Here is a 26,149-nt window from a genome sequence, read left to right on the forward strand (position 1 = left end):
TTAGTCATCCAGTTGGCAGAGCAATGCAACACCTCGCTTGATCCAGTGTTGGACTGGTTTATCTGTGTTAAGCGTCAGAGCAATGACAAAGTTAGTGGAGTGTCCAGTAGTAGATAAGACTCCTTTACGCTCACTTGTCTTGTAGAGAGGGCAGACATACGCATTAGATTTCTTTATATCCGACTTTGCAGCTTTAAAAAAAAAAAAAAAGAAGGAATATAACCTCCACATTAAGTACTAATCTAAATATCACATACTTATAGTAACAATCTTAAAGCTAAATTAAAAATAGCAATATTGCTTTGTGAGCAACACAATATCTGTTTTTACAGAATTTATGCTTTTCTGCAATTCTACAAAACTTGTAATAATTCAAAAACACATTCAAATCTGAATAGTTGCATAATTAAAACATTTTGCATTCTGCTTTCATGTTAGGATTAACATTTAGACACAAGCTTTTAGAATCTCCCTAAGAATTATGGTCCAGCAGCCACAGAGCCTAACTGCAATTCAAATCACTGAAGATTCAACAATCCTCTTAGAACTAGACGGTTCACATGCAACTTGCACAATGTTTAAAATTAAGCAAGCCTGAGAACAGATTCACCCAATGCCAAAAGAAGGCATAGACAGAAAAAGTAGAAACCTGGTGTGACTGCATATTAGCTAATTATATCTAAGTTGCAACAACTGCAATATAAAGTCTTGCTTAAGTGAATAAATGAAAATCAGCTATTTACTGTTCTTAATCAAAGAAAAGAGTCATAGAAAATATTTCACTAGTATCACAGAAAACTAGGAGCAGATAAAAATAATCTGAGCAAACCTTGCTAAATCACGTGAGGTAAAACAGCAAATCTCTGTAGGTCAATTCAAAATTCTCCTCAACTTGAGTAAGCCAGGAATTCAAACACCATGTGCTTTTCCTACCAAAATTATCTTTTGGTTGAGAAACAGATCAGGTTAATCTAAATAATCCATTGGTCAAATTAATAATTACGAACACCTGTGAAGAGGGGGGGACAGGCCTACAGCTCAGATGAAATGAGACTGTGGTTGCCAATTTGACTCATTCAATCTTTTATGTAAAAGTCAAAGGTCAAGTGCACATTTGGGTGCTTTGGTGAGGGTATGATCATTGGTCTTGTGTAAAAAAGGAATTCATTGTTCAAGTATCTTGTCAAATAGCACATACTTCAAGGTAATTATACTCACTTGGCTTTATCCAGATGATTGGCATTATATCAAAGAGCAATTTGGGATACTGCTCAGCTAACATTCCCCTGGTGAGAGAAAGCAACAAAGTCATTATTTGTGGCTTGGTATTAAACCAAGCCAAGGCTGACAGAAAAAATAAAATCTCAGTGCTCTTTTTTGATGTTTGTTTTCCATCTTCCATGCATGAAAAAGTATTTTTACATATAAAATACTTCTATCTAGCAATATAACGTTTATTTGAAGAATTTGTAAGAAAAGCAAAGTAAGTCCTACAGTCACAACAGTCTTAGTCTTAAGATGACTCAGGCTAGATACCAATTATTGGTTATTTTTTAAAAAAATTGGAGTATCTGCTTGAAATCTTTCTGCTACTCATGCTGGCAGATGATTTTTTGAAGGAGTGTATTTTAATGCATTTCCATCACAATAACATTTCCAGCACAATAATATTTAAGAGTCACTGTTTTATTTTCTCATCTTGAGACCATGGGAAGAATGAATATATTTTCAAGTGTTTTATTGTAATAGTATGAAAAGTAACTCTTGAAATATTTAAATCTTGTTTGAGCACTTAAAAAAGCTTTCTAAAACTGTATTAAAATAATTTTTACTGACTTTGTCCTGTCCCAGCGAGCTCCATCTAAAAATAATCCATGTATATAAACACCATCTGCTGGTGCAGTATCAGCAGTGTCCTGAGGAATAACCTACAAGAAATAAGTGATCTGTGTTAATAAACTTTCCTAGGTGTTTGCTTTTTCAGGTATTATACCTATTGCCAATGTTCAGAAAATCGATCCAAAATCAGAATAATATAGTACCTTCTTTGGGGTACTGCTTTTATACAAAACCATAAGGACAAAAGCTTTCTGTGGTTTGTTAGCCTTTCTGTTAATTTGTTATGTGGTTAACCTTACTGTAGGTTATAAAATAAGACTTTAATCACACAGACAAATATGCACTGTGTAGGCTGTTTTTTTTCTCTGAGTGGAGGCCCAGGTCCAATGAGAGAACTACTTTCAAAATTTCTTTTACAGAAATGTGCCTACCTTATCACAGAATTAAATGTATGTCTTCAATTGCAGCATGACAATTGGAAAATGAACATTTCAGTCAGGATTTACTTAGTGTATCTCACTGTAACATCAGGACACAGATTAATAAAATACACACTTAATTTAATTTAATAATTCATCTGTACCTGAAATTCATATCCCAGAAGGTCAATAGGGATTCTGTGTTTCCTAGCATAGTTTTGCATAGCTCCAGTTAAAAACGCTTGAGTAAAATAGAATCCTGACAGCCAAAAAACTGTGGGCTTCCCTAATTCATACCAATCCTGGAAAGAGGAAAATGATACATTCAATAATCAGAAAGAGACAAATCCTATGTCCTTTGATCACTTTCTACATAATTGGATTTAGAAAATCTGGCAAACTCTATCACTTGTTTCCCAATATTCCTTTAACATAAAGGGCAAGTTATATGAAAAAAGTAGATTAAATAATTAGTAGCACTGCCTCTTGTACATTACCTGTAAAAATTTCAGCCTTTCCAGAAAATCTAGAATATAGCTCCCTAATGGTTTTAGACTAGGATACGAATGCTTAGCCCAATTCTCAGGAACTTTTCCAATAAGTAGACTGCCACACAGAGCCTCCAATTCTGCATCCATAACAACCAATCCTTTAATGGCTTTCTTCAGGTTAATTAGCGTTATGCGAATAGTTCGGATTAAACTAGAATTAAAAAATAAGACAGAATTATTTTAAGTTCTTTATGATTTGTAAGATGCTACATATGCACTGAAAACAAAAAGGACTATAGTATGATCTATGGAATTTGTGTAACTGGTATATAACTAACTGTAACTGTTTCTTTAAAGACACATCTTTAATGTTACAGAGTTATTTAAGACTACAAAGAGTTGAATATATTCTTTTTTAATCTCTAATATAATCTATACTGTATGGTAAAATGATAAATTTGGAAATCCAAATGTGTATATGCTGTATACTAGTTGAAGGAAAAAGTTTTAGATTAAAAAATAAGAGGAGGGTAAGGTCTGAAACCATGGAGAATTACAGCCACAGAGTATTATTACAATTTTGGAAGAAACTGAAGTAGAAGGGGTAAATAGAGAAATAAAGAAAAAGGAGAGCAGAGAAAAACAAGGGAGAAAGAATGGAGGAGCAGGTAGAGATAAAAAAGAAAACCAGGAAAACAAAACTAGAAAGAGACTAAGGACCCAAAGAGAAAAATAAAAATGGATAGAGTTACATAATCTCAAGAAAAAATATGTTAAAGAGAATTATAGCAAGAAAGGCATCGGGAAAGGGGAAAACAAGTAAGAATTTAAAAACAAAAGCATATGAGATGATATAGAAATAAGCAGACATACTTCCAGCTACCAAGGAAATAAACTATTAACTGCGTGCACATTACAGTTTCTTAGCTCTTTGCTCTGCAGGCCAGAAAATGTGAAGGAAGAAAGTAAAATATAATGAAATACACTGAAAAAGTAGTTAATAAATAAATAAATAAATGAGAATATTGTTCACATTCTTTTAAAATGCCTCCTTAGACTCAGACTCTCTTCTTCTATCATGCACTTTTTCCTTTTCAGTTCATTTTGCCACCAGATCATTTTTCCCAAAATCTATCCCACATTCTGAATTTCCAGTGTTTACGGTATATGAGTGGCTGAAAAACATTCTCTGATAATGGAGTGGTTTGGGTTACATTTAATAAAATAAAACCCTCTTACTTGTTAAATCTTTCCATTTCTTGCACCAACACAGTGTTCATACTTTCTTCGTATCTCACAGGATATTTAGCTAGGCAACTTTCAATGTCAAAATCGTTTGGAAGCTGTAAATGTCAACATGTTTAGAAATCATTCCATATATCATTATAAATTGGAGTTATATTAAAAGCATGCAGATATGAAACTGTTAAATTTGCTCATGAGTATCTAATCAATATTGTAGTAGCATAATCCAAATAAAAGCAATTAAGTTGTATTTATCTTTTAAAAACCACCAAGATTTTTCCTTACCATGAAAAATTATAAATACATTTCCATTTTATTTTTTTTTAAACTTGTTTACATGAGTGAAACAAGTATTCTTTCAAACTTCATTTGCTGTTTTCTCTGTCCTATCTCCTGTCTACTTTGTAAAAATAGTTTCAAACGAAATATAGCCACACAATTTCTTACTTTCATATTATTGCACTTAATTCTTTCCAATAGATTTTTCCTCCAATATGAAGTCAATTTTACGGTGAAGATTCTGTCTAAAGAATTTCTGCTTTGTAAAAAGATAAATTGGAGTCATTGGTACACTACAATACCTTGCTGAGAATATCATCTGCAATTTCATAAAGAGTGCTGTCACCACCTCCAGAAGAAGTTCCCTGAATGTCTCCTCCTTGTGTTAAAAGCAGAGATTCAAAGAGGATCTTAATTTGCTGAAGATCTTTTGAAATATCCACATTTTCATGCAAACCAAATACCTCTGGTTCCTGACTAAAGGGAAGATTCTAGGACAAAATACAGTAAATATTTGCATGAGATAAAGCAAAAGACTGAGAATTAAATCCAACATTTGTTTAAGAAGCTGAGTGAAAAACTACTACTGACTTCAACAGAAAGTGGATAAGGACCTTAATGATGGGTATTGACAGACCATATTACTGGTGATAGAGCCATCAACTCACACACAGAAAGCCATTTCTAAGGAATTCTTGATTATCTGTGCTACATCCTTCTATCTACCTTATTGAGTCACCCTCCCTCACAGAAACACATACTAGACCATAGCAAGGATCTTACAAGGATGTTAGGCAAGAAGCCAAGCACACAGTTAAACGTGCTGCAAACCTATTTTTTTTTAATGCAGAGAAGCGTTTAAGGGATGTGTTCTTAGCCATCTTCATTATGACGGTCATTTTGCTACTTTTTACCTTAATAAATTGAACGTAGTCCTCATATGTGCCTTTTGGTGGAGCATAATAGATTCCACTGGGAGAAAAGGTGTAACGAGGATTTTCAATTATTTCAGGATTATAAAAGTCATCTAGCATCGTCAGCAGTAAGCGTCTGTCCCAGTCATCTGTCACACGACCTCCATAATTGCACTCACCAGTTAGGTAAGATACAGCTTCAAATGGAACATGGCTATATTCATTTATGAATAACTGAAACACAAGAGAGACTTGAAATATCTGCAGAGCAACAGTCTGACCTACAAAGTGAGGGCCTGGAAGCTGTAGTGCATGCAAAACTGCCACTTACAGAGTTTTCTCCCCACTTAAGTGTTAGAATTTCCAAAGTTCTGATCCCCTCCCTTCCCCAGCTCTCCTCCCAGGTAAAATTACTGTTTAAAATTAACAGGAGTTAGTAGTAAAAGCCTCTCATGAACATCAAAATTAATAAGTAATTCAAGTCATTCTTGAATTATTTACAAATGGATAGTTTCTTCAACTTAAACTTTCTAGAAGGACACTTCTCTTTCTTGTGCATAAAGAAATGTGTGTTTCACAGAATTTTTCTTCCAACCTTCAGAACCTTCTGATCTCTTTCATTAACTGCTTGATAACTTCAACAACTTCTGTAAATCAGTTTTAGCTCTCCTGATTTTGATCTATTAAAGTGCCTGCAGAAGACTCAAGGTCAAGTAGCATAGAGTACTTTGTTTTAGGGGACAAGAACAGTTTGGACCTCTGTTTATTTAACATTATATACATAAAAACAAAATTCCTTTTGCTAACCACAAAAGCCACCATAATAGGTGACTGTTTCTAGCATGGTGTTACTTACAGGACAATGAGCTCTTACATATGACAATTTAAAATTTATTATATATACACTCATTATATGCCGTAAGTCTGTATGAACCAAAACCTCATGCAGAACAATTTTATTTCATTTGTCATTCTGAAAATATTTATAATATGATTGATGTTCCTTGCCTTTGTGGCTGAAGTGCGTTCATGGAAGTCTGATTAAAATTCTGTGAACATTTGATATAACTGAAGTGGATGTTCCTTTCTGACTATCAGGCTCTTCCCTATGGTTCATAAAATCAGAGATTAAATAAAAGCAGTGATAGATGATTTTACCTGCAGCTGTCTGATACTAATCCGCAAGTCTGATTCATTAAACCCATAGGGTATATTCCAACCAAGAGGCCCAAATTTTCTTCTCTCCTGAACCAGAGCATGGAAAAAACAGACTCCAAAGAGCAGTTTCTCCCATACCTTCAAGAAAAACAAAACAAAACAGAACAAAAAAGTATCATAAAATGACTTATATGTTCATTCTATATAGCAATTTATACCAAGAACACACCATTTGATTACTACTCTGTCTAGTGTACAACTACAGGCAACTATGAAGTACATTGTGATTATTTGACTTGGGAATAAAATATGGATACATTTGCCACGTATGCAAGCATACTTAGGTGTGCCATTATCATAAAAATCACAGAATGGTTTGAGTTGGAAGGAACCTTTAAATATGCTCTAGTTCTAATACCCCCACGATGGGCAGGGATGCATTTCACTAAACCGGTTGCTCCAAATTCCATCCAGCCTGTCCTTGAACACCTCCAGGGAGGGGGCATCCAGAGCCTCTCTGGGCAACCTGTTGCACTGACCCTCCTCATAGTAAATATTTTATTCCTTATATCTAAGCTAAATCTACTCACTTTTATTTTAAAACCATTTCCCCTTGTCCTGTCACTGCACACCCTGATAAAGAGTATCCCCATCTTTGCTGTAGTCCCCCATTATGTACGGGAAGGTCCCCACAAAGCTTCTTTAGGCTAAACAACTCCCAACTCTCTCAGCCTCTCTTCATAGGAGGACTGTCCCAGCTCTCTGGATCATTTTTGTGTCTCTCCTCTGGACCTACTCTAATAGGTCCATGTCTCTCTTGTGCTGGGGGCCCCAGACCTGGATGCAGTACTCCAGGCGGTGTCTCGTGAGGGGGCAAAGTAGAGGAAAATCACCTCCCTTCACCTGCTTGCCATGCTTCTTTTGACGCAACCCAGGACATGACTTTCTGGGCTGACAGTACACATTGCCGGCTTATATTGAGCTTCTCAACCATCAGAACCCCATGTCTTTCCCTACAAGGCTGCTCTCAATCTATTCATCACCAAGTCTGGTGATGCTGGGGATTGCTGACCCTGGTGCAGCACCTTGCACTTGGCTTTGTTGAACTGCATGAGCTTTGCTTGTGTCCATCTCTCAAGCCTGTCAAGGTCCCTCTGGATGGCATCCCTTCCCTCTAAAGTGTCATCCGCACCACCCAGGTAGGTGTCATCTGCAGACTTGCAGAGAGGACATTCAAACCCACCGTCCATGTGACCAATGAAAACATTACAGTTTTATACAAGATTTTTCTCTTTTTCCGTGTAAAGGGGTGCTGACTTCATAAGAATTCAAATATCAGATATTTAATTTTAAGCCTCAGTAGACAAACATATAAAATATAGTTGTACTGTTAAATGTAAATCCTTAGTTGCACCCACTCACAGCTATATATATATTGATTACAATATTCTTTGCTGACTAATCCCACTGTTTTTTCACTTCCTTCACAGGTGATGATTAGCTAAGTGGTTCCTTATTTATCAGGAAGAGATATGGGCACTGCAGTACTAGTCCCTGAGAGCAAGAAAAGGATTTGAGTGCTTATCATCTCAACAGTGATAATGCTTATATTTATCCTAATTTTGTACTTTCAAAAGGAAGTTTGGCTTTGCATGTGCTTCTGTTTGGAATGGCATTACAGCTGAGTTCTGACCCTCAGTTACAGAACTTGGACAGGTATCCTGTACTAATGAATGTTCGAAGTTTATACAAATTGTGTAATATGTACATGTAACATTTCAGATTTGTGTTATTTAATAAAGCCAAAGAAAACATTCTAGTGATTGCCACATGAAATTACCCAGTATAGCAATTCTCAGGTCATCATTTTAATCATTCTAAAACCTAAACTCATAATCACTTCAGCTTATGATACTAACTGGACAGAAATCAGTGTATCTGTGGATCAAAACAAAAAAAAACAACAACAAAAACACCACCACCACACACAAACAAACAAACTGTCAAGAGATAAAGAGATGAGAAAATTACCAGCTCCTTTTCAGGGCATCCGGAGAAGAATGCAGGATCAGAAATAGGATCAGAAAGAAATGACTGAAGTAGGTTTAACCGGAGACCAGTAGGAGGTTCATTTGTCATCTTTACTCCGTTTTGCAGAATAGTTACTGGGAACTAGAAATTAAAAAATAGCAAAATTGGACTCAGAAAGTATGGAATATATAAATTATATTATTATAACAATACATTATTATGTTTTGTTTGCTATATTAACTGTTATCTGTAAGAAATCACATATTAAAGATCAACAGATTAAAAAAGAACTCAAAGAAAGCTAAGACTGTGCTGTGAACTACAAACCTGTATTTTAAAGAGTTTTGTTGGTATTCAATACCTTACAGGTAAAATGTATGCTGCAAAAATAAATTTTTCAATTTATGTGAAAGAAAAACTCACAGGCAACAAAAAAACCTCCTTAATTACCCGTGCTGGCAATATGCAGCTCCATTCACTACTATACAAAATATCACACATCACAATATCAAAGTATTGAAAAGGTAGATTGGTATAGTTATTTTTAGAACTAATTTTTAAATGACCTTTCTTGATTAAATTATCTCTTCAACAGCCTCTAAGCATTTGAGAAAAGTCCCACATTATTAGTTCCTTCAGGTATATGAAAAATTTGGATAAAATTTCACCAGCTTTTCCCTTCTATGAATAAATAATGTTTGTCAATGCACGTACCTTTGGGGACGGGTAACTAGTAAGCCAAAGTCTGAAGTCTGGATGACATTTTTCACTGCTAAACTCTTCACATATTTTCTCTAGTACTGGCATCCAGGAGACAGCTAAATGACAATTTTGTAAACAAACCCAAGTTCCTTCTTCCATTCCTTCTTGAATCATTTTTGTAGCAATAGGTCCTTGTCCTTGTCCTAATGAGATGGACTGAAACTTATTTCCGACCATCTCTTTGTCATTTGCAAATTTCAGAAGGCCTTGAAAAGAAAGCATATGATTTTAGCGTTTCTTCATTAAAAAGAAGCTATGTCATGAAAAAATGTTAATTACTATTTTTTAAAAATATACATACAACAAGAAGGTATAGCTTTAGTGTAGATTGTAATTATTCAGTATTAAATAACGTTGTCCTTTTTAGGGAGCACATGATTGTATCAGTCTGACATAATGCACTCAAATCTACTTGTGCTAAGGGCAAAATAATCTCCACTGTGTATTGAAGAGGAAGAGCAGGTCTCGAATCTGAAAAAATATTCTTGGCTTTCATTTTCTCTTTGTGTATATACTTACTGGACATGGGATCTGCTCCTGGAGATAGCACAAATATTAGAGGGATTGTAGAATTTGAATCTAAGTAACTTTTTGTTAGATCAAAAGGTGGTGGCTCTACAAATTTCTTCCCCAGTTTATCTGTTACAAACGTTGTTATAGCTGGACCAAGCTGGTGAAGTAAATACAGACTATTAACTTAAATCAAACATAAATGATTATTTCACAGCATCTTCAAAGTACACTGTACCCTAACTCAGTTAAATTCCTCAGCAAAACACCTAGAGAGAGACCTTTCTAGTTTGCACAGATGTGAGACTAGTTTTGCTGAATGCTTCAGAAGCATAGGTTTCAGCTCATGTTGTCACCCCCTGCCTTTCATTTCTTTTTTTTTTTTTTTTTTTCCCCCAAAGGTGATTAAAATGTTTTTAGCAAATAAAAGGTAAAATAACTCATATGAGCAACACTGAATCACACTAAAACTTTAATTGAGGCTTTACCTAGTGTGAAGGACCAGCATGTTTCCCCCTTAGAATTAATTACACTAATGTTCACTAATAAGCAGTTGCAACATGTACTTTAAATCCTAACATTGGTTGTTCCTAAACAGCACACAATACAATTTGATAAGTGAAATAAGGAAGAATGTGTTAAAAGTTCTATTTGGCTGTTCAGCACATTTCATCTCTCTATTCCCATTTAACCTTTAGTATGAAAGCACATTGTACTGGACACTGTGCATTTCTTCTTGTTAACATGTCCTGCTCTTGGGTATATAGGGTGCATCAAAGAACAGACTGAACATGAATGAGCACTTGAAGAAAACTAGAATGATGAATATCCTCTGAAAAATGCAAACAGAATATCTCAGATGATGCTTCTGGTGTTTTCACTGCTTAATTGAAAAATAAGAATAGCATTTATTTTCTTAATAACCTGTTCTTAATAATCTGTTGTTCATCATATTTTCTTTTAACAACTATTTTTTTTTTAATAACTATTGCAAACTATGGTATAAGACCTGCAACAGTCTACAAACACATGATAATGTATCATTTTACCTTGTCTGGCCTTAAGCACCGAAGAATTACCATCTTTTGTAATTCGTTTAATGTATTATTCCATTGTTCTGGTAACGGAAAGCTTTGTGGCTCTTTGCTGTCATAAATTTTTTGCCATTCACCTATATTTTCAGTCACGTGATTCCTAGAGGAAAAAGTGCTTACAATTACTGTAAATACTTGGAGTGTATTTTGATATTTATCAAAAATACATCTATATCAGAAAATAATCCAACAGCTGAATGAAGCTCTTTCCCCAGCATGCTGTTGCAGAAATACAAGACTTCACCTGAAAGGTTCTGAGTTGACAGTAAGCTCTGCTTCCTCTTCTATCCAGCATTGTGTGGTACTTGAAAGAATCATAGGTGTGGGATGATGGCATGAATTTTTGGCTTCTTGTATTTCAGGAAAAACTCCACTTTAGAACATTTCTTTTCAGCATGTTGTGCGTAATTTGTTCAAAAACAATTATGGATAATTCATATCATTTTACTATACCTCAGTCCTTTCAAAGCTGGGATTTCACTTGCACGACATATTTCATCCCAGCTCTTATCTGGTAGCCAAGATGGATCTGGATTCTTGTATTTATTCTTGAGACCCACACCACCAGTTAGTAAGAACATAAACTCTTGACGTTCAATTTCATTTTTAGCCCTATATTCCAGGCAGGGAAAAAAACAAAAACAAACAAACAAAAAACAGTTAGCAATACTCCTACTGCAGTAACAGCTGAGATCAGATCACAGTATTCTAGACAATCAAGAAATTGTATGGTAGACAATGACTGATAACACCTACAGTAATGATTTCAAGATTTAAAAGTATATATCTACTTATTTGTTTTTAAAAAGTGCTATTATTCTTAATTTTTAAAGGCTTGATAGAAAAAATAGATTCTGGGAATACAATAAAGGAAAAAATTGGGCCAGGAAGAATGGTCCATATACAGGTATGTACACACTGTTATTAAATAGATATGTGCATTATAGTCATGATCACACAATTTTGAATTTATCTTTCATTTCACAATGTATTAGCACAAAATTCCCCTCCCCCCCAAAAAAGGCACAGGAAGACAAATAAAAAGACAGTAGAAGAGAGAAGACTACAACTGAGATCTCATGATGGATGCAAACAGGTATAAGAGGAAGATGAGGGAAAATGGAAAAAAAAAAATAAAAAGACAAAAAGCTAGAAGTTGCTAGAATGGCACAATAGCATCAGACTTCTATTTATAAACTTATTAAGTAATAGCAATAGCTTTTGATACTACTATCCATTTTCTTTAAACGGATGTATTTTCTTTAAAAGATGTATCAGTGACTAAGCCATTGGTTTAAATATGAACACAAACATTTTTTCTGTAACGTGCCCAAAGGCTATAGTAGTGATACATGTACCCACATCTTTCACTAGTCCATATTATGAGTATTTAAAACCTCAAATATTCTTGACTTTTTCCCCAGTAAGAAAATCATTGGTTTCTGTTATTAAAAACTTCGGAAAAATGAGCTTACATGAGAAGATTGCAGCAGAGTAAAAAGGAAAAGAGCAGCTTGTCCTTTTCAAACAGTGAGCGACACACATTGCAGTACAAATTGTATGTAAAGTGATCAGTTAGATATCGAAGTCGCTTCTCCAAAATTTTGGATTTGTTACTAAGAAGAAACAAATAAGGTAAGACTTCAGATTTAATAACTTAAGCAAATCAGTTAAGGATCTAAATCTATTTAACGCTGTGGATGAATCATATTAAGCCTGCATGCTCCACAAGAGACATAGAAGCCCATTTCCCCCCAAATTCAATTACACTCAATGCTTCACAGCTCTGTTGAGAGTTCCAAGCAAAATAATGAACTGATTTGCTGGAGTTAGGTGGCAGCACTCTTGTAGTGTTCATAGTGAACACCCTTTCTATAAGCAAGATTCTTACAAATACTTAAATATTAGTCTGCAGTGCATGCTTACAGTTCATGACTTGCTCAAACAGTGACTAAAAAGAATATTTATTTTACTAACAAATTATATTTTGTTTCAAAAGCCTACATTTAAAGAGGGCTGAGAGGTAAATGGTTTAAAAACAGAGGGAACTGTTCAGAAGAAGAGAATGAAAACATCTTATTTTATACTATAAATACTGTATTTACCTATCATGAATAGAGTTGATGAAGAGATTAACAAACCAGCTAAGGGAGTATTGGTACATGGGATCAATGTTTGCCAGGTCTGCAATACTGAAGAACAGCACCGATGAATGCTTTGCAATTGGTCGATAGCCTTCTCGAGATTCAGCTATTTTAAGCTCCGTTTTCTCTGCAACCTACATATCAATAGTAATTTCAAGTTTGTTTGTTTGTTTGTTTTCCCCAAAGACAATCTTCCTGTTCTTTGGAACAAAAATGTTCCTACCAAGTAACATCATTAAAATATTTCTACACAGCACTTTCTAACACTACAGTGAGACAACTTTCATGTTCCAAAATGCACAATCACAATAGGTAATGCCTACACTAGGAAAATGAGCACTTTAATGCAGTAGTGCCTGATCTATTTATCTATACTGTAGGATGCAATAGTCAAAACAAAGGATAAACATGTCACAACAGTTCTGATGCATCATTTAGCTGCAACTGTATCAATCTTTATCTCTGCAATATTAAAAAATATGGGCAATTTCGGACTGCTCATGTATTTAAGCTCTATTTATTCTACTACAAATCAGCTTTATACAAAATAATACTTTGAATATAAAAAGGTTTTTCAGAATTAAACTGTTAGACATATTCTAAGATTACCCTTAATAGGTATTAACAAAAGGACAACATCAGCTTAAAGAAAGTTTGATTTCTGTTAAGTCTGTAATAATTTTGAAAACATCTTTATTCTTTTATTATTTGGGTCTCATTTACTTCAGATGGTATTTTATTCATTAAATATAACAAAAGAATCTAGGCTTGAATACCTATATTAGTCACCCAGATTATTAATGTCTGAGTTTTCTTTTTGTTTTTAAAATTAGGTCCTTCCTTTAGCTTAACATGTTACCTTAACTTCAGAATTTGCCACTTTTTATTCAGTCCTTTAGATAGATATATATTCTTCAAAACATGTGTAAATTGGAGACTGAATAAACCACCTGTGGAGATTCTAGAATAGTCCAAATCTTATTTCTTCATATTTCACAAGCACAGAATTTCTTCCTTGCATCTAATCCACAGTTCTTTTGCTAGCTGCAAATTTTGCATTTAATTTGTACATATTATTAAGGAAAAAACATTATCATTCCTTACCTGCTGTTTTTTTGTGATTTCATTGGCCGTTATTTTAGCAGAATCCAAAATCTCAATAGCACTCTCATCTTCCAGAATATTCCCTTCAGATGACTGTAAGGTTTCTAAAATTTTCCTCTCAATTTCTTTTAGATTCTTTTTATTGGCTGCAGACTGAAGGATGAGAATATTTCTTTCCTCTTCTAATTCTGGTCTGATGAAGAAAAACACGTATAGCAAACATAGTCAATTCTCATCTTCCACTGACTATAAAGGAAGCCCATGAAGACAACTCTCTGTTCCCACCATAAATATTTGTGAGTATTCCCATCAGTTTAAATAGGTTGATACTGTTGAGCATATATTTATAACAGAGTACAGATTTCTTTGCATAACTTCAGTATTTGGAAATGAATTGCTGAGTTTTAACATCTTAGTACTTTACAAATGTCGGCACATCCAAGTTTTACTTTATTATATCTCTGGATCTGAAAAAAAAGTGCGATATGCGGAGTAAGTTTACTCCTGGAAGCAGTTTTTTAGCAAACAGAATTTAGCCCAATTGCATAGACAGTTCTGTATGACCCAGAAACTACTTTATGTCTCTGTGAAGGTTCAGATAAGACCTGTATTAAGTTTCAGAAGTACTCTGTATTTATTTCTCAAGAAATTAAAACTAAATCTTAATAATTCAGCACCTATGTCTGGCAGCTTAATCGACTTGCAAAAACACAGTAATGATTTAAACATAGAAAACTATGTCAATATTATTCAAAAATAAAAGAATATTACAGGAGAAAATTGCCATAAAAAAATAAATTGATTTTACATCTGCTATTTTGATTATCTGTTGACACCTCACAGTAAACGTCACATAATCTACTTGCATTTCAGTGAAGTCCTAGTAAACTTTGTATAAGACAACTTAGAAAACCAAAAAAAAATTTAAGCTTTTACTGAGCAACACTTACAACATGTAACATTCATTTTGCTTTACAACAAATTCACCTCTCATTTCCTTGGAATTATGCCATAAAATATTTTAAGTGGCCGTTTGCCAAACAGAGATACCTACCTTTCTTTTGCTACAACAATACCTAGCAATTGGTCCTCAAGTCCCTCTGGTGTTATCATAAAATTGAGTAAAGAAACTTTTGTAGAAAGTTCAGGCAAATAATGTGGATTTCTCAGTTTTGTGGTAATGAAAAACTTGAAATCACTGGAATACTCAATAACCATCTCACCAAGCCTGATACAATCCATGCCTCCTAAAGTTAAAATTAGAAACATTAAGAAAAACTTTATGTCAATTGCTTATAGAAAAAAACATTATTTCTGTGATGAATTAAAAGCAAATTTAAATGACAATTTTCTGAAAAGTAAAAATGAATACATAAATCTGATACTCTGCAAAATTTTCACATTGACTGAAATTTTCAAACTGATTCAATCCAATTTCTACTGTACTTTCAATGTACATATACAATACCAGAGATGGCAATTGAGAACAGTGAAATTATTCTCAAATACCGAATTCTTAGGGACTACCCTTTCCTTCAATTATCTTTCTGAAATAAACTCCAGTGAACAGTGTTTCAACTTTTCCCCTTTTCATTTCAGAACGGAGGAGCACATACTTGTGCTTGTCTGCATTTTCCGTCTTTTTCCAGATAAAAGAGAAAGAAAAGTTGAAAACCAAAGTCACAGCTACTCAGCAAGTTTCAGAGAAGCACAAGAAAGCTGTGGAGGTAGCAATAAACCAGGAAGTAAACCAGACAATAACATAGACTAAAAGCTGAACAGTAATGTAATCAATGGTTTAAAATTAATCTTGATGTACCTTGCTTAAAAGTCTGTTTAAGTAGCAGAGGTTCAAGTGATGGGTCTAGTTCTTCCCCAACATTTTCCAGCAGAAGTGGAGTTCCAAACTGAATGCAGTTCTCCAGGGTTCTCATATAATCTGTGTCACTGACCTTGATAACATTCAGGCGGTTTTCTTTCTCAAGATTCTTGATCCATTTATTTGCTTGACCTTGAGGATCAATCATTAATGGCCTAGAATATACAAAAAAAATTCTCTGTTCTTGCAGAAATTTCAAGCTATATTAAAATGCTTCCGTGTCAGGTTGTCAAGGGAAAAGTGATAAAATCTTGATTTCAGTTATTTTAAAACTTAACTGACATATGGAGTACAAGTGTTTTATCACAACTTGAAAAGTAATAGCAAAAATAGTTTTAAGGGGTGCAAAAAACACTCATAACTTTTTCATAAAATACACCTGAATGCAGAATTCTATGAAGATCTTGTTCTGCCCCTCCACTAGAACTATCAGCATTTATTTATCTGTAGTTTTAAATTAAATTTATTTTTACAAATGCTGATAGTTTTGAGTTCTCTCTCACATATCTTTGCACCTAAAAAAAAAAAATCAACAATCAGTTGCAATTTGAATCTGAGATGTTAGTATATTAGTTGGTATAAGGTTGGAATTGTAAGAAGGACAGGGCAAGATGACTGTATTTTGATTTTGTTGAACAAAATTTGTTCCCCATTACTCTTGCTGATTTTATCCATATTTATGTATTTTAATAGAAGTCAAGAATGAACAATATTAAACATCTCCACTTAATGCACCCTTCAGAGAATTTAAGTAACATTCAAAGAATGGAATTATACATTGTAATCCAAATGCAATCTGAATCTATAGTTAAGACGCTTAAGATAACACAGATCACAGGAACATTAATAGGAAGTTTTATAATCTTATGTTCCAGCTCAGTGCAGATAATTTGTAGATAGCTAATGGAAGCTTTCACATCACTGCACCTCCAGAAAACTTCCAGTAACTATATATTCAAATTCCTCTAGTCTAATATCTCTCAAACTTATTAAATTCAGAAGATAAGGATAAAAGGTTTCCAGTTCTGCTTTCCAGTACATTGTATTTACAGAGGCTAAACTGTCTCTAGATGTTTAAGGTTTTTGTTTGTTTGTTTGTTTTGTGTGTGTGTGTGTGTGTGTGTGTGTGTGTGTGTGTGAAATCTTGGGTTTTCTTGGATTAGAAAATTAAATCTTTTTGTCACCTACCAACGTCTGGAATTCTCAACAATGACCCCATTGTCTACAGAAAAGACATCAGTTGGTAAACCAGCAATATTCCAGGCTCTTATTTTTATTGGGTCACCAAGAGTATTACTCAAAGAGAAAGTATCAGAACAAGGGATATTTTTCTTCTGCAAGAAAAGAAAAATATAAAAAAAAAAAAAGAAAGAAAGAAAGAAAAAAAAACAAACCTTTATTACGTTTCTTTACATCTTTTATTAAATGTCTTCAATTCAGATGGCCAAAGTACATTTCCTTTTAAGAGTTTTTTTAAGAGATTTTAAAGTTAATTCTTCTATTTAAAGGTAAAAGAGAGAAAATTCTGAGATTATATTTAAATAATAATCAAGCCTCACAAAGTTAATGATGTGCTCTCAATTTCAGACATGCTATTTTAAGTTTGAAGTAAATTCACTAATTCAATGAAGTCTAAATTTACATAATATTGGATTAGCAGAATTTATCTCACTTATTTTAATGAGTTTTATTAGGCTAGTAATAAACAAATTAAAAAGGATTTTAGGTTTAGGCCCACATTATGAAGCCTTTTGCAGCAGTCTAAAAAAAAAACTATTAAAAAATAAGATAATGTTCTAACCTTGCATAGCTTGCTCCAATCTTTCGTACATTCTTGTCGAAATCCAGCAGTAAATGCTCCTAGATAAGCTATCACACCAGCTGATATCAGAACATCTCCTGTCAAATTATCATACACGTCTTGAAGATCATTTGCAGCATTATTCCATCTATGACAAGCAGAAGATAAAGAATAAAATGCTGCTGAAACTCCCACATTTATGGCATTGATGACAAGCATCAACCTTTTTGTTGTTGTTATATCATATATCATATAACATGTATGTACATGTTATATCTGTATCTCTATATAGAGAGATGTTATTATATATATCACATTGTTGTTTCTTCTTATTTTCAATACTTTCTCTACAATTCTCTCAATGTTACTGCCTGCATTTTTATATTACCATAATCAAGAATCTTCCAAGGGCCCAAACAGTTATAATCCCATACAACCTTCAGATAGAAATAGAGTATTAAAGCCTCAGAGAACTGATGTAGAAACTAATGTTTCTACAATAGATACTATATCTGACATTTGATCTAACCTTGATTTCTCTCCACCAAGGCCTCCAATCAACTTCTCTGCTCGTTCTAGTTTTTTAGCACACAGATCAACCTGGAATTCTAAACGAGCCTTTTCTTCAGTTTTCTCAGTAAAGGTTTGTTCCAAAGCAGCCAAACGATTTTCGACCTCTTCAAGTTCATCTCTCTTCTGATTCAAAAGTGCTAGTGTCTCTGCTAAGGATTGCTGTGCCTCTCTCAAACGATCTTTCTTGGGTGCAACAACCTATTCAATTGCAAACAATACACAAATGCACACTTTGTATATTTATTATTTAATAACAATGCTTAAGGTGAAGATACCAAGCAAAGGAAAAAAATCATAATCACTGTGGGATTAGGATCAAAAACTTACCTTTGCAACCCTGTCATACACCTCCATTGCCATTATCCACTTACACAAACCCTCTGCTGCTGAGGAAGCTTTAGCCACCTTTGGTGGATCAAACTCTGGATTAGTCAGGTATTCAGCCCGAATCTTCTGCATGACAGCTGCCTGGATAATGAATGCATTACAGGTCATTAAATTTTTCATACAGCAAAGGCTTGCTGCTGACACTGATTGCCATTTCTCTATATATCAAAATAATAAAGAACTGCTCAGCATTTATTAATTGTTGTAGAAACCACTTCTCATTTGTTTCCTTAAATTTCCCTGTCACTCTTTGCAGCCTTTCATGTTTTCATCCTAATCCTATCCTTATCCTTCATAATCACACAATTAGTGTATCTTCCATGTGGCAGTTACTTAAGTGTTAAGATCATTACAGCCATATAGAAGCCATAATTTACACTGTCCCTTAATGCAAAACATGCTAATTTCATTATTTGCTATCATTTCTTGACACAGCTATTGGGACTGACTATAAGAATGTGTATCTACTAACATAAGACAAGATCTGAATGAATTACATTGCTTGTACCTTCTTTTTGGAACCAGCTTTCTAAAGGGCAAAGCAAGCTCAATCTCTACTGAACTTGGAAAACTGCAAGGATCACACTCTTGAATAGTAGGTCATAATTTGAAGTTATGTAGCTAGTACATTTTGGTTTATTGTGTATGTTCTAGTATATGTAAAAAAATATTGCCCATTTTTTCAGCATGCATGCAATCGAAATTACACAATTAGAAAAAAAAAAAACATAAAAAGAACCAATGTAGACAGTTATTTTAGAAAATGAAAATATAATACTGGAATAATTTACTGAGAAAAACTATCTTAAAAAAAAGGCATGGAAATATTGGACAAGGATCAAACGTTCACTGTCTCTACAAAATAAATAAATAAATAAAAATAAAACCAAAACAAAACACGTGAAATGAGGCTAAGAGGACCAAGCTTCAGAAGAAACAACACAGCTTTTCATGTCACTTAAAATAGACTTCTGGAGTGCTTTGTGAAAAGATCTTGTGGATATTGAAAGCGTATATGATCTTAAGGGGACTAGAGAAGTTAAAGAAGAGTGATTCACCAAAAGCTATTAAAAACAGAAACTATCTAACTTAGGGCATCCTTCATTTAAATTCTGGGAGGGTGGAAAAATATTTGGTGAAAGTACCATACACACTATCCCTATTCTTATCAAGGCACCTAATTATGGCCATTTTGGGGTAAGACAGATGACAGTTTTGTGTTATTTTTATGTCTTTTTTTATGAGATAGTACTTTTAAATTTCAAAGTTAGAAACATTTGTGCACAGGACATTTCATTCAAATAGAAAATAGGCAAAATAGAAGCCTTAGAAACTCCCAAAGGGAATTTTAAATCCTTTTGAAATGCCACTTACGAGGAAGAGAGAAAGTTTGACTCATTTGCGATGACAATATTCATCCTATAAAGATGCCTTGTAATCTTGTAAGCATTGTTGGTCATAATAAATTGACAAATTCTGGCCAAATGCGGCCACTAATATAATATTTTCTAATTTTCCCCCCCTGGAAGAAAATATACACATGGCAAAAACTACTGAATATTTAAACAAAAATCATACCGGAATATTGTCCTTGTCATACTCTTTCAAATCCTTTAAGAAATTCATGTCACCAAGCAGTTTCTTGCTTGGACCCCAGTAATCTAAAATCTACAGAAGAAAGCAGGAAATAACTTTTCAAACTTTAAAACAAACACACGCACAAAAAAAGAGTAACCTTCTCTAATAATCATGTATATTTAATACGGATGATCTTGTATCTCATTGACACAGCAATGAAGTCTATCATATCAAATATATTCCCCCAACCAAGTCTAAAACCAGGCAGTGACTCAGGGAAGAATTATTTATTATCTCTTTACCTATATACGAGTTAAGCAAATTACATGTTTTCTTTGCATGTTTCAAAATTCCAAATTATGTAAATTGGACACTGAAGATGTCTGAAGCATAGTTTTCAGCAAAATAATGAATGGAGGCTGTAAATACTTGCTTACTTTACTGGACCTTGTGTTATTTTACTTATTGAACAAGTGCTCTGTGTTGTGACAAAGAATATGAATTACACTTTTATTTGCAACTCACAAGTGTGTCATATTACCTTGCCTCCAGTCCCCGAAGGATCTGGAATTCTTTCAGGTTTTATGTCTTTCATGACACAGACAGCAGCCATGACAAGTTTGACACCAGATGGAGGATTTTTCATTGATTTGACAATTGATATATCAGAAGGCTAAAATAAAAATCACATTAAAAAAAATAATTATGATGTTATGCTCTTCTCACCATTAAGATAAATGAAAAGAAAAAAAAAAAAAAAAGAAAAGAAAAAAGAAATTACAGCACCATTGCCAATGAACATAATTATAAAGGACTTTAAGGACTTTTAGAAGGGATGATACAGCATTAGCTAGACAATTAAAAATACCCATTAATTTATCCTATGCAGAGGTAATAAAAATGAAAGAAATACTAGTAACTATAAACTAATGATTAACTAAAATTATATTTTTAAAAGTCTAGGTCAGAATACTTTTATATGCTTTCATAAGCATCATCTAATATATATCTCATATCCTTCATGACTCCTACAAAGCAAATCCTGCAGGACTTCGTAAAAAATACTGCTTTCAGATCATGTCTAAGTCATGACTAAGTTATGACAAAGAGGAAACCTTTCACTTAAAGATCCAGATAATTCTTAGGCACAAACATTAGCTTTCTAACACATTGCTGGTTAACTTTAACTTAGCTGAAAGAAAAAATTCAGCTGATACTCCTGTTGATAACTTCAGGTTTTGGGTACTTTCCCCACAGGTGGACTTTCTTGCAAAGGAACAAACAAAATTTTAAACGCACAACCCTCCCCTCCCCTCCCCACCCCCCTTCTGTACTGTAATCTGAGTACATTGGAATGAACATCTACTGAACCATAACTGTTAATAGGTATTATATCTCTTTTGCTAAAACTCAGGAAATTTAGTACTTTTTAACATCCTTTCATCTCAGTGCATTCTTTCCCAAATAAACGGAAGAGTATCATCATATTAAGTAACTCTTCTGACTGTTGAAGTTTAGATTAGCTTGCCTTTAAAGTGTCAAGAGCATTAAGTGCAGCCTCCAGCGCTGGGATCGCCTCTGCCAGATCACTTTCACACTCATTTTTCAAAGCCTGAGCTTCTTCAGCTTTTTCTGTCGCAATTTCTTCATCTACTTTTACAATTTTTCTTTTTTGTTCTACTTCTGCAGATTCTATTTCTATAGTCTAAAGAAAAAAAGATATGGGTGAGCTTCCTACTGAATGATGAAACAAATTGAGATTACCTAGGTTAGCAGTTATGGAATAATTTGATATTCTCTTTTTATTTTTCAGTATTTCAATATTTTCATGTATTTTCAATTTATGTTAAAGGAATAATTTATTTCTTAGCATTGTCACGGATCTCGCAGCATTGTTATGGATCTTTAACAGTAGGTACACTGCATGAAATCAGATTACCATCAATAAAAGCTAAGCTATGTTCGAAGTTCATGAAAGAAAACAAGTGTGTGCCTAAGGCTGTAATTCAAAACTGACTAGCTTTTACTTTGAGTTTTCATAGCTTCAGTTTGTATTACTGACTACATAAATTTATTTTATGTTCAGGGACAAGTCAACCCTTCAACCAAGTACTCCCTCTTCAGTTCTGCAGAAGTGATATTTATTTTTCTTAGATGCTGTTTGCTCGTAGTGGTGGAGCTGAAATCTCAGTTTCTTAGAGTAGGTAGAAGACATACCACTGTATCTGTAAAAATACTTACAAGCACCAGAAGCCAGTGCACAGAAATGTTACTCAAATTTCACTTTTTTTGTGATGCGACAGTAACATACCAGATGTGTTTTTTCTCAAGTCAGAGTTTTCAAATACACTTAAGAGACTGTTCCCAAATCCCAATAAATTTCTATGAAGTTACTCCTTTTGAGGATCCTTTTAAATATCAAGTGCACAATCCCTGTGCACGCAAAGACAAAGCATGCAATACTTATCTTACTTATTTTGTATGCTGAAAAACCACAATGTTTGTGAATAATTGTGAGAAACCCAGTCTAACCCCTATTAGCGTGAATGTTTCTCTACCATCCTTTAGCACAGAGCTTAGACAAGGACTGTGTATTCATTTGACTGTATATGTATTTTAAATAAAAAGTAAAATTTTCTTCCAGTTCAAAGGATATAAGCACAAACAGTGGCAAATTTTACAGTACTGCTAAGCACAGTAAACAAGAAGCTCAAAAACCTGAACTCAGCTCTTATTTTCTAAAAGATACATATCGGTACTCATATGTAGGCATATTCTTTAGAATCTGTCAACAGTCAGCCAAGACACGGAACTACATTGTATGATTAGATTCCTCATTCAAAACTAATTACTATGAAGGTGAAATATATGATATATATATGCACATGCCTGTGTTAAGAATACAATGTTTTATGCAACTCTACCTTCATCATGTTTGCATTATCCAATTTAGCCTCTTCCAGTTTGGGCTGCAGCTCAACTAGTTCTTGTTTCATCTCACCAACCTATACATATGCAAAAGAATTAACCAGGATTCTGAATTGCAAAATATAATTTCCAACAATTGATTTAGAACCTAGAAAATATCCAATGACTAATTTATTGGTGGAAGAAAATAACATTTGTTTTCAAATCAAAACACTTCAGAGACTTATTTTTATCTCATGTACACTCTCTAATTTTAAGAAGTACATTCATTTTTAGTACATTCACATAACTATTTAGGAAGGGAACTCTGTTCACATACTGCTTAGAAATGCATGCTTAGAGGCCTTTGGACTCTAACATGACAGCTATGAATGCAGGAAAAAAAAAGCAAAACAAATTCATTGTATTTTTACTGTTTAAGATTGACCTTGGGATTGATCTTGAGATAATTTGTTTGAAATTAATCACACAAATTATTAGGTATAACAGAAAAATAATATATCATAAAAAACCTGTATGGGTCACTTTTGTATTTGCTGAAATGTACTGCCCCTCATCGTTAGAAAATATATTTTTTTAAACAAGGAATATTTTGTTCACACAGACCCAAACTAGAATGCAAATCATTTCTTAATTTTAACCAGATTTGGAACCAGAAAATTAAGGCTGCTCCCCACTTTAAGGAGACAAACCTCCATATATTTAAAGATCTGAAGTAGTGCTTTTGACTTATCTCTCTAGCAAAAGACCTGCTTCTGCCAACCATTCTGTATTTTCAGTTCCGCTTCCATCCCAAATCACCTGTGATTCAGCAAAAGCTAGTTTATCTAGTCCATTCACATATTTCTTCTTGGCTGTCATTACAGAGTCTCGTTTCTCAGTCAGAAGTTTCCGAAAGGCAGCAATAAGTTCAAGATAAGAAGTGGGAGTAACATAATTATGGCGTTTGAGACTTTGAAAAAACCTATTAGAAATAAAGGATACCTTTAATTGTTGTTATTATTATAATTATTCACCTAACTATTGGTAGAAAAGGTATGCAATGAACTATTTGTCAATTAACAGAAGTAAATGGTTTCCACAATTTTATATATTTTAGGCAGACAAAGCTTATACATTAACTTATAAGACAGAGATGAGTGGTCATGCAACTCAGCCACCTATCTTGTTTCTTGCCCCTTCTAAATCAATTTTTGAGTTCTCTGATGTTCATTTTACTCCTTCCATTAGTATAATCTTTTTCTTGTTAGTATTTCTAGAAATTAATGTGTTGTTTTTAAAAGAAACAAACTGACCTTGAGGAAAGTGATAAAACTGAAGTATGAAAGTATTGACAGATGGGCACAACCTCCTGACGCTCACTGTCTGTGAGCTCAAGTGTTTCTAAGAACTTATTTGCCACACGCTCAAGGGCATCTTCGGGCCACGGCTGATGGAGAAATGAGGAGAAAAGAATGTGTAAAATTTAGTTGTTAGCAGTCTTCATAGTTTAAAGAGATTTTTCACTATTTGAAATACCAGTATGAGACACGCCAGTCCCAACTAGGTCTCAGGAATGATGAACTGATACGAGAGTTACATCAGGCAGCAAGGTCACTACTCATGCAACCTATTCTGGTGACTCCTGGATAATCTTCTAGTTAAAAACTGCATATTGTTATGCTATCCAAACATTTCTGCATCTATGTTATCCTTTGGTAGATGAATCAATTGACTTCAGCACCAAGCCAACCTATTAAACTAACTGCACTTTAATTGAGAATAACTTTGCTTTTTAGCAAGGATCAGTAGTTTTCCAAGTTTTATTCTGATATAAAAGATTTACTTACAGTATTCCAACAGGACTTGTATTTGCTTAACACACAGCAGAAATTACGACAATTGTGCTGTCACACTGAAATGTTTTCTCTAGTCATTTAAAACATGTATATTATGAAAAAAATGACAAATTGCCATCACCAAACTGAGATTACTCACTACTTTAGAAGTGTAAAATTTGTAGCGATAAAACGTGAATTTCTTTAGTTCAAGAAATACTGAGACTACACACCAAAGAGCTCCCAAAATATTACCAAAACTGTCTATGCTATTTCAAAATTTTGAAAAACAGAGTAATTCTATACCATGAAAACACAGACATGGTTAAAAAACTGACATAGTTCACTGACAAAAAATATATATATATATATATATTTTCACATACCTGGAACCAATCAATAGTACAGCAGTTGATGAGTGAGGGAAACTGTCTCAGACGATTGCGGAAAGCATCTCCAATTGGGCTGAATGCTACCACGATATGGAGATTTTCTTTGCAGCAGTTCACAAAAAATGCAAATAAGGCCAAGGGACTGAGTTCTTCATGTTTATTGCCAGCTTGAGCTAGTGCACGAACACCCTTGGGAATGATACATAGGGTAAAAGCTGTTATATAATTTCTCATCAAGTACTTCTGAAGTCCTTTAACAATCCTGTTAATGATAGTAACACCATGAAATATATATATATTTAATTGATAAATGAAATAAGTAGAATAAACTAGAAAGAAAAAATGAACACTAAGTACTAGTTGAGAATAAGTAAATGAATAAATATTGTAAATATTTATGAGTATATAAATATGAGTAAATAGTACATTTACTGTAAATCTGTGACACTAACAAATAATTCTAGAAAAGATCACCTGTTGCGCTGAACAACCGAGAATACATCAGAACAAAAATTGGAAAAAAAAAAAAAGATTCCAAGTGCCAGATACACAAGACACATTAGGATAAGACAGATGGCTAAGACAGATTTGGAAAATCAAAATTTTAAATTAGCTCCCTCAGGAAATAAAGGACCAAAGTCTTCAGGTGATGAACAAATAAAATTAGACTTAATCACAATCCATCTTCAGTCACTCAAAGGGATTTAGGATATATGAACAGATGAGGCAAATTACTACTCTCATTACACAAAAACACATGTTGTTCTCATCTACATTTTAAGCACTATATAAATTCCCTAAACA

At 33.8% G+C, this 26,149-nt stretch overlaps 1 protein-coding gene across 1 annotated transcript in view; it reads right to left on the minus strand.

Annotated features, from left to right (window-relative positions):
• DNAH12 (dynein axonemal heavy chain 12) overlaps positions 1-26,149 on the minus strand; it is a gene marked incomplete at both ends in the record, with an annotated part of 66,096 nt that continues 39,947 nt past the window's right edge. Inside the window, 30 exons of the mRNA XM_084292899.1 lie at positions 1-191; positions 1,219-1,286; positions 1,837-1,928; positions 2,423-2,560; positions 2,756-2,960; positions 3,989-4,092; positions 4,576-4,764; positions 5,188-5,421; positions 6,346-6,483; positions 8,377-8,517; positions 9,091-9,344; positions 9,658-9,808; positions 10,698-10,842; positions 11,196-11,354; positions 12,218-12,358; positions 12,848-13,020; positions 13,991-14,183; positions 15,045-15,237; positions 15,810-16,024; positions 17,058-17,203; positions 17,671-17,818; positions 18,200-18,441; positions 18,571-18,711; positions 20,209-20,298; positions 20,750-20,881; positions 21,737-21,913; positions 23,133-23,213; positions 23,938-24,100; positions 24,432-24,565; positions 25,340-25,534. Coding sequence (XP_084149025.1) covers positions 1-191; positions 1,219-1,286; positions 1,837-1,928; positions 2,423-2,560; positions 2,756-2,960; positions 3,989-4,092; positions 4,576-4,764; positions 5,188-5,421; positions 6,346-6,483; positions 8,377-8,517; positions 9,091-9,344; positions 9,658-9,808; positions 10,698-10,842; positions 11,196-11,354; positions 12,218-12,358; positions 12,848-13,020; positions 13,991-14,183; positions 15,045-15,237; positions 15,810-16,024; positions 17,058-17,203; positions 17,671-17,818; positions 18,200-18,441; positions 18,571-18,711; positions 20,209-20,298; positions 20,750-20,881; positions 21,737-21,913; positions 23,133-23,213; positions 23,938-24,100; positions 24,432-24,565; positions 25,340-25,534 — 4,773 coding nt within the window. The remainder of the gene's footprint in view (positions 192-1,218; positions 1,287-1,836; positions 1,929-2,422; positions 2,561-2,755; positions 2,961-3,988; positions 4,093-4,575; positions 4,765-5,187; positions 5,422-6,345; positions 6,484-8,376; positions 8,518-9,090; positions 9,345-9,657; positions 9,809-10,697; positions 10,843-11,195; positions 11,355-12,217; positions 12,359-12,847; positions 13,021-13,990; positions 14,184-15,044; positions 15,238-15,809; positions 16,025-17,057; positions 17,204-17,670; positions 17,819-18,199; positions 18,442-18,570; positions 18,712-20,208; positions 20,299-20,749; positions 20,882-21,736; positions 21,914-23,132; positions 23,214-23,937; positions 24,101-24,431; positions 24,566-25,339; positions 25,535-26,149) is intronic.

The sequence above is a fragment of the Netta rufina genome (genome assembly GCF_964035555.1).
Source record: "Netta rufina genome assembly, chromosome: 10".
Classification (NCBI taxonomy): Eukaryota; Metazoa; Chordata; class Aves; order Anseriformes; family Anatidae; genus Netta; species Netta rufina.